This window comes from Pimephales promelas, chromosome 10, assembly GCF_988280905.1.
Source record: "Pimephales promelas chromosome 10, fPimPro1.hap1.1, whole genome shotgun sequence".
Classification (NCBI taxonomy): Eukaryota; Metazoa; Chordata; class Actinopteri; order Cypriniformes; family Leuciscidae; genus Pimephales; species Pimephales promelas.
The window spans coordinates 2,415,304-2,433,247 of NC_142778.1; the positions used below are offsets into that span (position 1 = coordinate 2,415,304).

A 17,944-nucleotide genomic window follows, 5' to 3' on the forward strand; every position below is an offset into this window, starting at 1 on the left:
CCAAGACTCATAATAAACGAAACCACAAACCTGCCGCAAAGCCTGCAGAGCACTGCACAGAGAGAAAGAGAGAGAGAGAGAGGTGATAATCTGCATGCGTTAGCAACTTCATACCTGTGTTTGTGAAAGTTATCGGTTGATATGGGTGTGTCTTCCTTCGTGCTACTTTTGATTCAGCATTATTGCAAATAGATTCATTTTGGAATTAATAACGAAGCAGCACAAGCATCATTTTATCCACATATATTTTTAATAACATAACAATTTAAAGTACAATAAGAAATAGAAGCTAATGTATATAAAACTCTCCAGCAGAACATAATGATGGGCCAGCATCAGCCTTATCTATACAGAACTGTATAAGCAGACAGGTCTTTAAATTCCTTAAATTTAACTTTTTTTCTCTCTTTTTTTTTTGTTTGTTTTCATATAAAAGATGAAAAAAAAAAAAAACCGCTACATTTTGTCCTGCGCTACCTTATTTCCCCCCCCCACGAAAGCACCAGCTGTCTGCATTTCATATTTCAAAGTTTATAAAATATAAATTATTGAAAAATATCAAAATGTTTGTGAACTAAATACATTAAAATTATCTTTTTAACAAAAAAAAAAATGAAATAAAAAAATACAGAAATATAAAATATACAAAATAAGGCAAAATTGTGGGGAAATAAAAACACTCAGTATGTATGCATCTGTCAAAAGTGTTCATCACACAAATGCATCACTTTTTTTTACAATCAGACTGCATTATGATCTGAACCTTATTAAAACAAGACTTGTTTCCATTGAACATGTCGCTGGCTTTCGGTGTGTCAGGTATCATCACTGTGGGCTTTCTTCTGTCAGAACATGTTCTCGGTGAGACTTCAGGGGATGTACCACTTGTGCTGTTGTTCATGGTAGGACGGTGCGTCTAAAACAAGCTCTGAGCTTGAGAATATGGTTTATCTTTCGATCTAGCAATTTTATGAAACGTTATCTGTAAAAATAGACAACTCCAGGATGGGTAGCATCTGCCTCTGTAAACAATACGATTTGTTTTCTTAGAAGAACCTTCTTGACTTTGGCTTTTCCCACATGGTACGAGACGAGACCCTTCCCACACAGTGAAACAGTCGATATGAAGACGGGACAACACGATTCTACTCAGCCTTTTAAAGTACTGAAAATACTCCAAATAACCACATTTAAAGTTCATTATTCATTTCATGGACACTGCAATGCAACTCTGGCTTGAGTCCCAACCAGCGCTGCCTAAAACAGTTCAATGACTATAATACTGCATTTACGAAACGGACTCCCTTGTGATATTTGGTAGCCTTTAAAGCTGCCGAAAGCATCAGCATGATCTCCTATATCAGCCACTACCATTAACACACACTTTCACAAACCATCTGGAAAATAAAACACCACCCTAAAATCGATCATTCTCTGCAAAATCCATCTCGCGTACTTTTTGACGATCCAGACGCATGCTGAAGTGCGCGCTCGAGGTTAAAACACCTCGCATGGCGCGTTCTTAAACCCTTACGGCTTTCGGTTCAGTCTAGCACTGAAGAGTGCGAAGAGTTTTCAGTTTACCTCGAGAAGACACAGTAAATTCGTAAAAAAAAACGGTGTGCTATATTAAGGCGAGACTTTATGAAAAAGCCATTCACGTACAAACAAAGCCAAGGCAAGAAACGTTAGATGTCTTTTGTCCTAATACAAGTGGTGAACTCATAAACACACACTCCCCACAAACGTGTGCGTGTGCTGTTGAGAAGCCAACGGCCGCTTTCATATGCGTCTCTCGGTTTGACTGAGGTGCGTCTCTTTCAACTGAAAAGGGCGAGACTCTGGTATCTATTTTGATCTGGCGAGCGTTTTCGGCTATGGACATTGTGGTAAGAGCAACCCATATAACCGAACGTGACCTTAAAAGAAGATCTAAGCACAGTTTCACTTCAATAAACCTTCATCTTCTGCAGTATGAAAATGTACAACAAAAATCTCAATACAACTGGTCTCTGCACAAATTAATACTGACACATGTATCTTTAAGAAACAAAAATAAGGAAAGCGATTTGGTCCGGCTGAGAACTCACTTCCTCCTGGTGGGAATGCAAGGAGACAGAAACAGTCACTTAAGAGTAAATATTTCTGCGATGTTCCTCTTGTCTCTAATTTTGGCAATGCGTCCAAGAAAAGTCCATCTCTTTGTCTTCTGTTCCTTCCCGGTGTTTGTGCTACTGGGACCAGCTTCGAGCGTTCCCTTCCCCGCAGAACTATAAACAATATAGGCGCACGAGTTATAAACTTTGGTAAATGCTTTGACGCTTCCTCTTTTTTGTCCCGTATGAGCTCAAAACAAGACTAGACCACGATTAAGATGTGATTGGACCCGAAAATGGACGACCCGTTTTGTTTTCTTTCCAGGATCTGTAATTGACTTTTTCAGCCGCCTTTCCCCCCCCCCTCAACACTTCCCAAACTTTACTCATCCGTGTCAGGCTTGACATCTAACATGGTGTGGAGCTCTTCGGGAGTGTATCCCAGTAGGCTTTTCAAGTCACACACGAAGCGGTAGACGTAGCGCTTGCCAGACGTCTTGTGGATGATGTTTTTGTCGTAGTAGTAGCGTAGACCACGACTCAACTTCTCGTAATTCATCTTGGGCTTGTTTTTCCTCTTGCCCCATCTACGTGCCACCTAGAGGTCAAGGAGACACGGGTCAGGATCACGAACCCACAGAATAGTCATTCGCTTGCTCATGAGATTCTGTAGTGTGTGTGCGACCAAGTGCTTTTGCAGTGGTGGTATAGCGATTGCATCAGAGATAAACTGATAAATGGCACTGTGAGGTTAGTCTCTGAAGAACAACATTTGTTGCATTTACTAAACTTGCTACAAATTGCTTTTTTGGTTCTGTGTTTTGCATAAAAAAAACTTGCATGTTTGAAGAGTTCAGATGCAAAAGCCTCTAAGTGCCATTTGAAATTTTCTTCTAGAATGATAATTTTTATCAAGCTTGTATATTTAAGATCAGTGATTTCACTTAAATGGCATACCTATTAATTGTTATTTAAGTGAAATTACTGAACTTAAATGTACAAGTTTGATAAAAATCATCATTAAAGAAGAAAATTTCAAATGGCATTTAGAGGCTTTTGCATCTGAACTCTTCGTTTGGTCAACTAGATTTGAATCATGACAACTCTCGGAATAGCGTTAGCATGCCATTGAATATGGCCGTGTTGATGTATTTTTATTATTGCTATGCACTAAAAATACACACGTGAATACACACATAAATCCTGAAGCAGATCTAGGCAGGTGGAGCTGGGGAGGTGGAAGGTTCAGATGAACTCTGATTGCACACTGTAAGACTAACTTAGAGCAAACACTGAACCCAACTATTTAAATGTTGCATGGAGAATTATTAAGTTTCATGACTTAACTAGTTATTTAAACTAACTCTATTATTGAATTTAGTATCATTGAGATATTATAGTTCGTATTCCTTTTTTGAATGATTTTTTTTTTATTTTATTTAAAAAAAAATTTTAGTAAAAGTTTTGGTAATTTTAGTGTTTGTCATTTTTATTTATTTATTTATTTTTTTTTCAATATTCTTTTTAGTCATCGTTAAACTAAATGAACATTTGAATTGTTGCACTGCATACAAGCGGAAATACATATTTATTTATTTATTCATTTATTTATTTTCAGTTAATGTTTTCAGTTTTAGATTCAGTTAACTATTACATAGCCATAATAAAAAAATAAAAAATAATAATAATAATAATTCATATTAAAAAAGTTAACTTAATTCTGAGCAAAAAAAAAAAAAGAGGAAAATTCAAAAATTCGTATATATATATGAAGAGTTCAGATGCAAAAGCCTCTAAATGCCATTTAAAATTTTCTTCTTTAATGATGATTTTTATCAATCTTGTATATTTAAGTTTAGTAATTTCACTTAAATAACAATTAATAGGTAATTATCATTGCCATTTAAGTGAAATCACTGAACTTAAATATACAAGCTTGATAAAAATGATCATTCTAGAAGAAAATTTCAAATGGCATTTAGAGGCTTTTGCATCTGAACTCTTCATATATACACACGCACACTTTTTTTGAGTCTATTCTTCCCCACCTATACAAAGCATGCTGACTATAATCCCTCACCTCATCAGGGTCGGAGAGCTTGAACTCCCATCCGTCTCCAGTCCAGCTGATGAAAGACTGGCAGGATTTGTCCGTCAAGAGCTCCAACAGAAACTGCCAGAGTTGGATGGGTCCGCTGCCTGAATGGACAAACAACACCACAACGACTTAATACAATCCTATGGAGGATGTTCACAACAAAATGTCCATTGACCTCAAGGAGCATACACAGTATGCAACAAATCTCAAAGTACCATATTATCACCATTCAAGACTCTTCAGTTCTACTGCATTAAGTATAAAAGAAATGTTGGATTTCAAATCATGGTCCAAACAGAGTTTCACATGCCATTAGCTTTATGTCACGCTGCGTGAGAATGGCGTGACACAATGGCGTATTGACTGGCTACTGCACAGACCGCATGTCCGACTTGAGCTTTGGGCTCTTTATGTGAATTCCAAGCCACTGAGATCATCTGGATTTGCCCCAAGGCTACATATCTGGCGGATAAATGTGTTTGATCACGCAAACCATGATGTATATGTCTGCATGTCGCCCGGGTGCATTTGAAAGCACACATGTGTGTGATGTCTACATGTGTGTGAACGGCTGTGTGGGTGTGAGAGAGAGAAGCCCTTGGCGGACATCTGCAAAACGAGAGCTATTCTCACAAGCTTTAACATTGCATTCGCCCCCAACTGCGATGGGGTCAACTTTAAAGACTTTGTAGCCTTGAAATATTGCAACCGTGCATCTTAATCCACTTGATTGTGAGACGCGATTTAAGGACTAGCGTGAAGTGTTTATGTGGTCGCGTTGACCTATTGAGTTAGATCTATCCTGCAAAGGCTTCACAGCGTGTAGGCAGCAGCGGAGCAGCTCGTGTACCCGTCTAGATAAGTTTTGGCTTTTCTTCATCTTGTGGTTTGTGCACATTAAAATGAACCGTCACTTCATATCACACCTGCTGCAAAACAACAGCGAAGAGAAGAGAGAGTCTAATCTCCTGCAAACATCAAGTCCTGCACTATATATTAGCACCAGATTTTTACATTTATCAGTAGGCCATCGATATTGGATATTTAATTGTGCATGCTTACTTTCAGATTACCTCTGACATAATCTCAAAATGAATATTATTTGTCCATACGGTTCACTAGAACACTAAAATCACTAGAAGCATTTACATTTTATTTTTCAATTATTTAAATAGAGTATACAATTTGAATCTCAATAATTTATCAGTTTTCGGGAATTTATATTTATTTTTATAAAAAAGTTATCACCGACCAGAATTTTTCAAATTATTTATAATTTTACAATTATTTTATTTTTCAATTATTTAAACAGAGTATAGGATTTGAATCTCAATAATATATATTTATTATTGAGATTCAAATCCTATACTCTGCGACGATTTGAATATTTTGATATTTTGTGATGATTCTCGGGAATATATATATATTTATATATTTATATATATATTTTTTATTATTATCATCGACCAGAATTTTTACAATTATTTTATGTTTCAATTATTTAAACAGTCTCAATATTTATTTATTTATTCAATTTATTTTTAATTATCATTGACCAGAATTTTTTTTAATTATTTATAATTTTACAAGTATTATATTTTTTTTTTTAATTTTTTTTTTTATTTTTTCAAAAAAATTATCATCGATCTGAATTTTTTAAATTATCTATAATTTTACAATTATTTTATTTTTCAATTATTTAAACTGAGTCTCAATAATCTCAATATATATATATATATATATATATATATATATATATATATATATATATATATATAAATATATATTAATCATCATCTAGCAGCATTTTTTTAAACTGGCACATCCCCTAATTTCAATGCATCCTTTTTTTGTAAATTAGGCTTCTTTTAAAAAAAGTTTACACACAAGTAGTGTCACATTTACCAGCGTAATTCTTTTGGTGAAGTGGGCGGTAAATCAAAAGCAACGCACATGCACAAAAAGTGGTGATAACAGCAGGCACAACTCATTCTTACCGAGTTACACCCGGCTAAAAATATCCTTGCCGATAATGCAATAAAACACTAATGCAATTCTGAAACAGATTCTCTCATCAACAATTCAACAGTTCATGCTAACCCTCTCCCTCTCTGTCTGCCTGCCTCTCTTTGTCTCCTAAACATGCGAGTCCACAAAATCACTCATCTGGATCAATGCGGTAATCGGTTTATGTAGATAAATGCATTAAAACACATTCCATAAGCACAGCTACTGTAACACACCCTCATTAAACCCAAAGGAGCCGGGAAGGGAAAGCAATCGGTCTGTCCTCTACATGCCTAAACCAAACCCTCAGACTGACAGAAATCCAGCGCTGACTTTCAGCAAAGCTTTGAAAGTACATTAAGGCCACTTTGCCTGAAGTGAGAGCATGATTACAAGCGAAGGCAAGGATTTCATGAAGTTGATCTGGGAAAATAACTTGGATATAAAGCATTGGGCTTAAAGGGATAGTTCACACTAAAATAGATATGTGTGGGTGAATAATCATGTTCTTCAAAATATGTATGACTTTCGGTCTTTCACTGGATGCAAAATAAGATGTTTAGCAGAATGTTAAAAGTAAAAATGAGCTCACAAGCACAACAAAAGCACCATAAAAGTGACAAAATACAGACAACACTTTTCAAAAAGGTCCAATTTGTTAACATTATGCAATTACATTAGTTAACATTGCAAAAGTATCTTAGTTAAGTATTAGTTCACTTTTTAAAAAAAAAAAAAGTTGGTGATAATTTACTCGCCCCCATGTCATCCAAGATATCAAGATGTCTTACTTTCTTCAGTCGAAATGATTGACATTAAGGTTTTTGATGTTTTTTTGTCTGTTTTTTTTCATCAAAATGAACAAATCTTTTTTCAAATCATTTCGTTAGTTGACTCGGAAAAAAGATTTGCTCATTTTGATAAACGAGTTTGAACAGGAGAGCCAGAACGCGCATCGCAGGTGAACATTTGAGCTTGTAAAACTTAAACTTTTTTATTTATTTATTAAATGAGCGATCGTTTCGCTTGATAAGACCTTTATTCATCGTCTGGAATCGTTTAAAGCCCTTTGAACAGTTTGCAGTTTGCACTTAAACTCTCATTTGGACCTTGAACCATTTGGTCCCCATTGAAGTCCATTATAAGGAGAAAAATCCTGGAATGTTTTCATCAAAAACCTTAATTTCTTTTCGACTGAAGAAAGAAAGACGTGGACATCTTGGATGACATGAGGGTGAGTAAATTATCAGCAACATTTTTTTTTTGCAAATGCAAATTTCAGCTTTAAAAACAAAGGTTGCATCTGTTAATATTTAATGGAACGGAGCTTTACTTTAGCTAACATTAACAATGATTAACAAGTACTGTAAGAAATGCATTGCTCATAACTGAGGTCAACTAATGGAACCTTATAGTACCAATATAGGTAATTGTCAGTGATAAAATCCTTCATTAGTGTCTTAAAACCATAATCTATGGCACCAAAACATTCAGCTAAAGATGCTTGGGTGGTCAACGAGAGAATGATGACAAAGTTAAAAAAAAAAAAAATTAAGGGTGAACTGTGCCTTTAATGTGTGCGTGAGGAAGCCGCCCTATAAAGTTAAAAATCAGCCGTCGCTGAAGAAAGTGTGTTGCGGTGCTGTGGTTGAGTTGCTCTCCTCACAGATCTGATGGATTTGTTCTTGCATATGTGATTAATGATGACAAACACGAAAACCTCAGAGCTCTGCGAGCAAGTGGATCATTTTTTGTCACTAGCCGGCTTTATCTCTGAACTCTGAAGCCTGTTGACTCGTCACTGCGGGTAACATTAGCAAAAACAGGTAGTTCAGTCCATAGAAAATACATATTTCTCACACGCACACAGAAACAAACCCAACGATTTACAATCAGCAGCATAAAACATCCATAACGCGCCTCTTTTTTTAGCTCGGATCTAGAGAAATCCACCTGACAAGCAACCGACTCGGGTGTGTGCCAAACAGTTCTTTATAAGTTCAAAAGAACCTAAAATAGAAATGAAATGTGCCACATATAGCAAGTGGGCCCTTGTGAGCAAGTGTGTTTTTTCTGCTCGGATATATGACATGAGCAGGTAGGTTTGAGACATAAGGCACAAGGTTAAAAAAGCCCCTCGAAGATGGGCCGATAAAGGAGCTCTCATCTTAAGTGCACAGGCCTGCTATCACTTTGTGCTGTTGCCAAGACGACCTGGGAAATGGGTTGAGATGTGGGCCGCAGATAAGGAGTACACGATGAAAACAGAGCTTGGGTGTGGCATGTTTGCAGCAGTTGTGCAGAGAAAACGATTGCGATGACATTCTTCCAGTCATGTAACAAACGTGGCTCTGCGGTCAGCAAGTGCACCAATGCATCGAAACTGGTGCACAAGAGTCTGCCACTGATCCAGAAGCAACTGCGTCCCAGAAAGGCAACACAAAGCACCTCGGGTCGCAGGAAACACACACGTACTTGTGATTCCAAATGCTTCCTGGTTGAAGGGTTTTTCATTAAAAGATATTTCATTTCATTTGTATAGTATGGGTTCGGGTTATGATCAAATATATGGAATAACTCATATAGTATATGGTGCATGATACAATATATCAAATAATATCATGTGTTTTTTTATATGATATGGTTATGTCATATGATGAATAGTAGGATTTATGCTATGATATTTGGAATAACATGGTTTTTGATATGACCATGGTATGCAATTTTCCATATCATAAGATTTTTGATATGATAAGGTATGTGAAATGAAAAAAATAGTATGATTTATGGAATATTGCATAGCATGTCATATCAAAAACATTTATGTTATTCCATATATCATATCATATATGGATTTTGATATGATTCGTTATGTGATATGATAAATTGTAGGATTTATGGTATGAAATATGGAATAGCATATACGTTTTTTGATACGACATGCTATGCAATATTCCATTTATCATATCATATGGATTTGATATGATTCAGTATGTGATATGATGAATTGAACGATTTATGGTATGATATATGGAATAACATGGTTTTTGATATGAGCATGGTATGCAATATTCCATATCATAAGATTTTTGATATGATAAGGTATGCGAAATGAAAAAAAAATAGTATGATTTATGGTATGATATATGGAATAACAAATGTTTTTTGATATGACATGCTATGCAATATTCCATTTATAATATCATATGGATTTTGATATGATTCGGTATGTGATATGATAAATTGAACGATTTATGGTATGATATATGGAATATCGCATAGCATGTCATATCAAAAACCATGTTATTCCATATATCATATCATATATGGATTTTGATATGATTCGGTAAGTGATATGATAAATAGTATGATTTATGGTATGACATATGGAATAGCATATATGTTTTCTGATATGACATGCTATGCAAAATTCCATATATCATATGGTTTTTGATATGATTTGGTATGTGATATGATAAATTGTATGATTTATGGTATGATATATGGAATGGCATATATTTTTGGATATAACATGCTATGCAATATTCCATTTACCATATGATATGGATTTTGATATGATTTGGTATGTGATATGATAAATGTAACGATTTATGCTATGATATATGGAATAACATGGTTTTTGATAGTATATGGTATGCAATATTGTAATTGTCGCAACATTATAATAATGTACACTTTGTTTTCAACCAATGTTATAATTTAGAATTATAAATTGCATTTAGTATCATTTAGTGATTTTATTTGCTAAGAGTAAAGTGCCTTTATTTTGAAGTCTCCGCGCTGTTTTGCAAGTGCTTTTATTTTGAAGTCTCCGCGCTGTTTCGCAAAGCCTTTTGGGACACTCGTGAGTGAGAGTCGCAAGCTAACAGCAAGTGAAGCACGGACAATTTAATGTGCTGAAAAAAGTGTTAAAGTTGTTATAAGTGGATGTCAGCTATCTAAGAAAACTCTTTATTCCCTTGTGTACGGCATGCAGCCAACGAGGTATGTTTTGTGTCTGTATTTTACTTTGGTGAACGTTATTTTACATGCTACGCATGTCATTGCATGTTCATTCCAAGCTAATGTGTTTTTTATTTTTTCGTTACACTGTGTTTAGTTTTCACGGTGAACTTGGAGAATAAGCTTCAAATAAACCTGTAGCAAGAAAACCACTTGTGTCTGCCAGTGCTTCAAGGGAATTACAGTGAAAACTCGGACTGTTCATCAACGCGAGTGGACATTAATCGTCGGCGCGCGCAAGTTCAAAGGAAAAGCAACGGTAGCGCGCTGAGCTGTCATCAAAGGACTGAATCCGAAAACATGCACGCACGCAGACAGAAGTAAGAGGACGCATAGATCTTAATGAACAACGTTTTCAAGACAAAGCCATAAAGAACTTGGACACTATAAGTCAAGAGTGATCTAAGAAGAAGGCTACTATTAAGGTTTGCCAAAAGGATTTTTGCGTAGATATAACATCTGTAGCGTGTGTTGTGAATGTTTTGACTCATGTGACCATGTAATATACATTGAAGCTTGCCATTTGAGTTAAAAGGAAATTATATTCAAGTTTTAAATAGTGTTTGGAAATAAGTGAAGGTATTATTGGCCATTTAATATTTAAGTGTCTAAGCTTATAAACTCTGCAGAGTTCATGCATAATGAGCACATTCTGAAAAGTAATTTCCAAAGTTGAGTTTAGCCCTTTTTGCTCATTTTCAATTTTCTAATCACATTTTAAACCTCATTGAAAACCTTTAAGTCATATAAGCTTACAAGTAACAACATGTAAGTGACATTTACATTGGAGTAAGTGTTAAAGGCAAACCTAACAGTTTAATTACACCCTTTATTTAGAGGATTAATTTAAAGGATTAGACAATGTCAGAGTCAAGTGAGCCTACAACCCAGGTTAGGGAAAGCATAAAAGAAGATCAAGTTGGTGTTGCTGGAGTCCAGCAAGAGGAAGTGCAGCAGCCAAGACGAAGTCAAAGAGTCAGAACTCTAACCGAGAAAGGTAGAGAATTGCAAGATGAAAAAATTAAAGCGCTTCAACAAAGGTTCAACTACATTTATGAAAAATGGAGAACCCAAGTTAAATCTTCAAAGAAGCCTTTATCACAGTCAAAAGAGCCCTTACCTGATGATCTGCTTAATGACATTATCGATTGCGTCACAGGTCTTTCTACAGACGTTCAGCGTGTTTATGATGAACTACGTGACATCTCAACTCCAGAGCAAGAGACACGTCGAAAAGTGGATTTGTGTGTGGAGATTTCCAAGTTCATTGTATCCAGAGCCTTAAGTCGACTGGATGGAAAGATTCCAGAAGGAGAAAAGCAAGATTGGCCTGAAGCAGGCTCTCTTTTCGACTCAAGTACATACAAATCGGGTTCTGTCACTTCTCTCTTGAAAAGCAATTCGGTGCATTCAAGTAGGTCTTCTGTTAAACGACAAGAAGCTGCCGCTGAAGCTGCTGCGAGCCAAGTTATTCTGAAAGTGTTACAAGAACAAGAGAGAGAACAATTGGAAATACAGCGCCTAGAAGCAGAAGCTAAAAGGAAGATAGCTGATCAAGAGGCGGCAGCAGTAAGGCGTCGTTTAGAACAAGAAGCAGAGGAAGTGAATCGAAGACTACAGAGAGAGGAAGACGAATCCAAAATTAAAGCTCAACTGGAAGAAGAGTTTGGAGTTCTACAGAAGACTCTAGAAGAAAAACGTAGGAGGATACAGCATTTGGAGGCAGTAAAAGGTCTTAAAGCAGCACGAGCAAGAATGCAGGTATATGATCAAGTGAAAGTCATAGAAGAAGAATGGAAAGACATACCAGAGTATGAGATTGAAGCAGATAACAAAGTCTCGGCTCCTTCAAGTCCTCAGTCTCTACATATGACCTCCATCCCACAAGCTATGACCACCTCAAATGAAAGTACATCAGAGCTCATTAAGGTGCTTGCAGGTGCTTTAAGTGCCAACAGAATTCCAGTTCCTGAACCTTCAGTTTTCAGTGGAGATCCATTGCAATACAACGATTGGAAACTCTCCTTTAAAACATTGATCGACCAGAAGAACCTTCAAGACAAAGAAAAGATATACTACCTTCGAAGATATGTGAGTGGACAAGCTAAGAAAGCCCTCGATGGTTATTTTCTTCTTGGAACTGAGTCTGCCTATGTTGCTGCATGGGAGATTTTGGAAGAGAGATACGGAAACCCCTTCACAATTGCTAAAGCATACAGAGACAAGCTCCAGGTGTGGCCCAAGATGGGATCTAAGGACAGCCTTGAGCTCAGAGAGTTCAGCGATTTTCTCCGTAGTTGTGAGGCTGCCATGGTTCATATCAAGGCATTGGAAATCTTGAATGACTGTAATGAAAACAGGAAAATTCTCTCCAAGTTACCTGATTGGCTAACGGCAAGATGGAACCGGAAGGTTATCGAAGTAGAAGAAGAGAGAAACCAATTTCCCTCCTTTAGCGAATTTGTCAAGTTTCTGGCAAGGGAGGCCAAAATTGCCTGCAATTCTGTCACATCATTGCAATCCCTAAAACAAGTTGAAGCTGAAAAACCAAAAGTCCAAAAACATCAAAGCTTCAGAGCAAAGACACTTACCACAAGTTCCAGCGAACAGACTTTAACTACATGCACTTTCTGTAAGAAAACTGGGCATACTTTGCACAAATGCAGGAAGTTCATGGAGAAAGCAGTTTCAGAGAGAATCAAATTCATTCAAGTTGAAAGGCTATGCTTTGGGTGTCTCAGGTCTGGTCACCAGTCAAAGAGCTGCAACAGTAGGAATGTCTGCGACATTTGCAACAAGCGGCATCCTACCTGTCTGCATGAGGAGCGAGACAAAAAGGAACAAAGACTGTCACAAGCCAAGCAAAATCCACAAGCCAATCAAAATCCAAGTAAAGAAAGATACAGAGAAATACCTCAACCATCCCAACATGAAGAAACCACAGCCGCTACTTCCAATAGAGTAATACTTGGTGAAGCTAATGCACAAACAGCTGCAGTAATTCCCGTCTGGCTTTCATCCTTAACTCAACCAGAACAAGAAGTCCTTGTATATGCTCTTTTGGATTCTCAAAGCGACACAACCTTCATTATAAGTGAAGTAGCTGAAGCCCTGGAAGCAAACAAAGAACAAGTCAATCTCAAGCTCTCTACTATGACCTCAAAAACCACAGTAGTAAGCTCTCAAAGAGTAAATAACCTACAAGTCAGAGGCTTTTACTCCGGTAAGAACATCTCCTTGCCACCAGTCTATACGCGTGAGTTTATTCCAGCCAACAGATCGCACATACCTACAAACGAAACTGCGAAAGCATGGTCCCATCTAGAGCACCTCCAAGAAGAGATCGCACCTCTGCAGGACTGTGAAGTAGGTCTGCTTATTGGGTATAACTGCTCACAAGCTCTACTTCCAAAGGAAGTTGTGTTTGGCGAAGATCATCAACCTTATGCACAGCGTACGGACCTTGGATGGAGCATTGTTGGCCATGGGAATCCTACTGTAGACTACGGTGATGCCATCGGAATCAGTCATCGCATAGTAGTGAGACAAGTGACACCAGGGATGGAGCCTTCTCTCAATCTCAAAACTGAAGTACACTATGTGAGCCGAAGCAAAGTAAAAGAGATCACGCCTTCAGACATCTTAAAGGTCCTTGAGTCAGACTTCTCTGAAAGAGCTGGAGAACATGATCCGGTGTCTCAAGAAGATCTCAAGTTCCTGGCAAAGTTAAGAGGAAACATTACACAGAAACACAATGGTCACTACGAAATGCCATTACCGTTCAAAGTGGAAAGACCCAAATTACCTAACAACAAGACATGCGCAACACATCGACTGCACTGTCTTGAAAGGAGACTAAGAAAAGATCAACAGTATTACAAAGACTACGTAAACTTCATGGACGATATCATTTCACGTGGTGAAGCGGAAAAGGTTCCAGAGGAAGAAATCGACAACAGTCCGGCCTGGTACATTCCACATCATGGAGTTTATCATCCACGAAAACCAGGAAAAATACGCATAGTATTTGACTGTTCTGCCAAGTTTAAAGAAACATCTCTCAACGACTACCTGCTTACCGGTCCTGATTTGACAAATACATTGGTGGGTGTTCTATGTCGCTTCAGAAAAGGTTCCATTGCAGTCATGTGTGACATTGAAAGGATGTTCCACCAGTTTCATGTGAAAAGGGAAGATCAAGATTATTTAAGATTCCTTTGGTGGGAGAATGGCAACTTGGAAACCATACCATCAATTTACAGAATGAAGGTCCACTTGTTTGGAGCAGCCTCGTCTCCTGGCTGTGCCAACTTCAGTCTGAAACATCTGGCAGAACAAGGACAAGGTCAGTTCAGTGAAGACTCCATACGCTTCATTCAAAGAAATTTCTACGTTGATGATGGTCTTGCAAGCGTCCAAACTGAGAAGGAAGCCATTCAGCTCGTCAAAGAATCAAGAGAACTTTGCTCCACTGGCAAGCTCAGACTCCACAAGTTTGTTTCCAACAGTGAGAAAGTGATGGCAACCATCCCAGAAGAAGAACGTGCCACAATCAAAGATCGAGATATGGCCTTGAGTTCACCGCACATGGAGAGGGCTCTAGGAGTAGAGTGGTGCATCACATCAGACTCATTCAAATTCAGAGTTCAAGTAAAAGCTAATCCGCTAACAAGAAGAGGTGTGCTCTCTACTGTGGCCTCTGTGTATGATCCCCTGGGGTTCATGGCACCCTTTGTCCTTTTGGGGAAACAAATACTCCAGCAAATGTGCAGAGAGAAGATTGGCTGGGACGAGGAACTTCCGGAAAACCTAAGACCCAAGTGGGAGTCCTGGATCAGAGATCTGCCCAATCTGGCTGAAATGCAAATCAAAAGATGTTTCTTACCTTCCAATTTCGGCGACGTGAAAGGATATGAACTTCACCACTTTGCGGATGCAAGCGTCTCTGGCTACGGTGAATGTACATACCTGCGAGCCATTAACATGTCAGACGAAGTTCATTGCTGTCTGGTAATGGGCAAGTCAAGAGTGTCACCAACCAAGGTCACGACTATTCCGAGACTTGAGCTCTCTGCGGCAGTTGTTGCAGTTCGAACTAGTGACATGCTCCAAAGGGAATTAGAAATCCAAGATCTGCAAGAGTTCTTTTGGACAGATTCCACAGTTGTTCTTGGCTACATAAACAATGACGCCAGAAGATTTCAAGTTTTCGTAGCCAACCGCATACAGAGAATCAAGTCAAGTACAATGCCTGAGCAATGGGCTTATGTTGCCTCTGAGGATAATCCAGCAGATCATGCATCTCGGGGTTTAACCGCAGAGCAACTTAAGACCTCAAACTGGTTCACAGGTCCAAAGTTTCTTTGGTGTAAAGAGCTACCTAAAAGAGAAGCCAAGGTGGGAGATATCAGACAGGATGATCCAGAGCTTCGCAAGGTGCTTGTGTGTAATACTAAAGCCAAGGAAGACAGATCTTTTTTGGATCGCCTACAGAAATTCTCTGATTGGTCAAGAGCAGTAAAAGCAGTTGCCAGGTTGAAACGACAAGTCAAAGAATACAAGGGTGTGAAGCAAAGAACCAACACAACTACAAGCCTAGAAGAAAGGAAAGAAGCAGAACTCGCTATCATAAAGCTAGTTCAAGAAGAAGCATTCCCAGATGAGATAAAGAGCTTGAAAGCAAAACGGGTAGTTACCAAGACCAAAGACAGTAAGCTGAATAAGTTGAGTCCTTTCTTGGACGAACAGGGTATTCTAAGAGTGGGAGGACGCCTAAGTCAAGCCACGCTACACTCACATGTGAAGCATCCGGCAATACTCCCAAAGAACTCCCACATATCAGTCTTACTCATTAAGCACTTTCACGAAAGAGTACAACATCAAGGACGTGGAATGACAATAAACGAATTGCGAGCTAATGGATGGTGGATTCTGGGATGCAGCAGTGCTGTCTCATCACACATCTCCAAATGTGTCAAGTGCAGAAAGTACAGAAGAGGTACTGAAGAGCAAAGGATGGGTGACTTACCACAAGACAGAACGGAGATGACTCCACCCTTCACTTACGCAGGCATAGACTGCTTTGGTCCAATCTATGTAAAAGAAGGAAGAAAAGATCTAAAAAAATATGGTCTCTTACTTACCTGTCTATGTTCAAGGGCCATACACATAGAGATGATTGATGACATGACAACTGACGCATTTATTAATGCTTTAAGGGCATTCATTGCCATAAGGGGAAATGTGCGTCAACTAAGATGTGACCAAGGAACTAACTTTGTTGGTGCAAGGAGAGAGTTTGCAGAACTCATGAAAGAAATGGATCAAGAAAGAGTAAAAGCTCTTGGATGTGAATTTATGATGAACCCTCCTGCGGCAAGTCACATGGGTGGTGTCTGGGAGAGACAAATAAGAACAGTAAGGAGTGTTCTAACTGCTATACTCGACCAGTCATCGCGAAGGCTTGACAGCACCTCACTAAGGACATTTCTGTACGAGGTTATGGCTATTGTTAACAGCAGACCACTCACAGCTGAACATTTGAATGATCCATGTGGACCTGAACCTTTGACTCCGAACCACATCCTTACAATGAAGTCAACAATCATTCTGCCTCCACCTGGAAAATTTGTTGGAGAAGATCTCTATCTTCAAAAGAGGTGGCGTCGAGTGCAGTATTTGGCTAATGAGTTTTGGACCCGATGGAGGAAAGAATATCTATTAAACTTACAACCGAGACAAAAGTGGCACAAGGAAAAAAGAAACTTGAAGGTCAATGACATCGTCCTTCTACAAGATGATCTGGTACCACGCAATGAATGGAAGCTGGCAAAGGTCACAGAAGTCTATCCAGGGTCAGATAGTAGGGTGAGAAAGCTAAGGTTGCTAGTTAGTAACACTACATTTGACAAAAAGGGGAAATCCACAACTAAAACAGTGTTTCTTGAAAGACCCATACATAAAGTCGTTACTCTGCTTGAGGCAGACTAAGGTGTTTAATGTTTTTACACAAATTCCATGCTAAATGGTTAAATACCAAAAATTCAGAAGTTGTATTAAGTTGACTTGCAACTACCATTATGTGTAGAGAAATCCACATTAAGGTTTGTGTGATTTGGTGGGAGTGTAATTGTCGCAACATTATAATAATGTACACTTTGTTTTCAACCAATGTTATAATTTAGAATTATAAATTGCATTTAGTATCATTTAGTGATTTTATTTGCTAAGAGTAAAGTGCCTTTATTTTGAAGTCTCCGCGCTGTTTTGCAAGTGCTTTTATTTTGAAGTCTCCGCGCTGTTTCGCAAAGCCTTTTGGGACACTCGTGAGTGAGAGTCGCAAGCTAACAGCAAGTGAAGCACGGACAATTTAATGTGCTGAAAAAAGTGTTAAAGTTGTTATAAGTGGATGTCAGCTATCTAAGAAAACTCTTTATTCCCTTGTGTACGGCATGCAGCCAACGAGGTATGTTTTGTGTCTGTATTTTACTTTGGTGAACGTTATTTTACATGCTACGCATGTCATTGCATGTTCATTCCAAGCTAATGTGTTTTTTATTTTTTCGTTACACTGTGTTTAGTTTTCACGGTGAACTTGGAGAATAAGCTTCAAATAAACCTGTAGCAAGAAAACCACTTGTGTCTGCCAGTGCTTCAAGGGAATTACAAATATCCATGCGAGCATCATCGTACATGGCCAAAATAACATGCAACATGCCTA

At 38.1% G+C, this 17,944-nt stretch overlaps 2 protein-coding genes across 12 annotated transcripts in view; one reads left to right on the plus strand and one right to left on the minus strand.

The window, feature by feature from the left end:
- Positions 1 to 487: 487 nt before the first annotated feature.
- ets1 (ETS proto-oncogene 1, transcription factor) overlaps positions 488 to 17,944 on the minus strand; it is a 63,243-nt gene continuing 45,786 nt past the window's right edge. For all 11 annotated transcript variants that reach the window (XM_039647511.2, XM_089135269.1, XM_039647512.2 and 8 more), the window contains 2 exons: positions 4,177 to 4,295; positions 488 to 2,694 (listed from right to left, as the gene is read on the minus strand). In XM_039647511.2, coding sequence (XP_039503445.2) covers positions 2,479 to 2,694; positions 4,177 to 4,295 — 335 coding nt within the window. In that variant the 3' untranslated portion in view covers positions 488 to 2,478. The remainder of the gene's footprint in view (positions 2,695 to 4,176; positions 4,296 to 17,944) is intronic.
- LOC148977279 (uncharacterized) lies at positions 13,705 to 17,893 on the plus strand. Its single transcript, XM_089135268.1, has 2 exons — positions 13,705 to 17,689; positions 17,805 to 17,893. The coding sequence occupies exon 1, from the start codon at positions 13,786 to 13,788 to the stop codon at positions 17,212 to 17,214; it is 3,429 nt and encodes a 1,142-aa protein (XP_088991394.1). The 5' UTR covers positions 13,705 to 13,785; the 3' UTR covers positions 17,215 to 17,689; positions 17,805 to 17,893.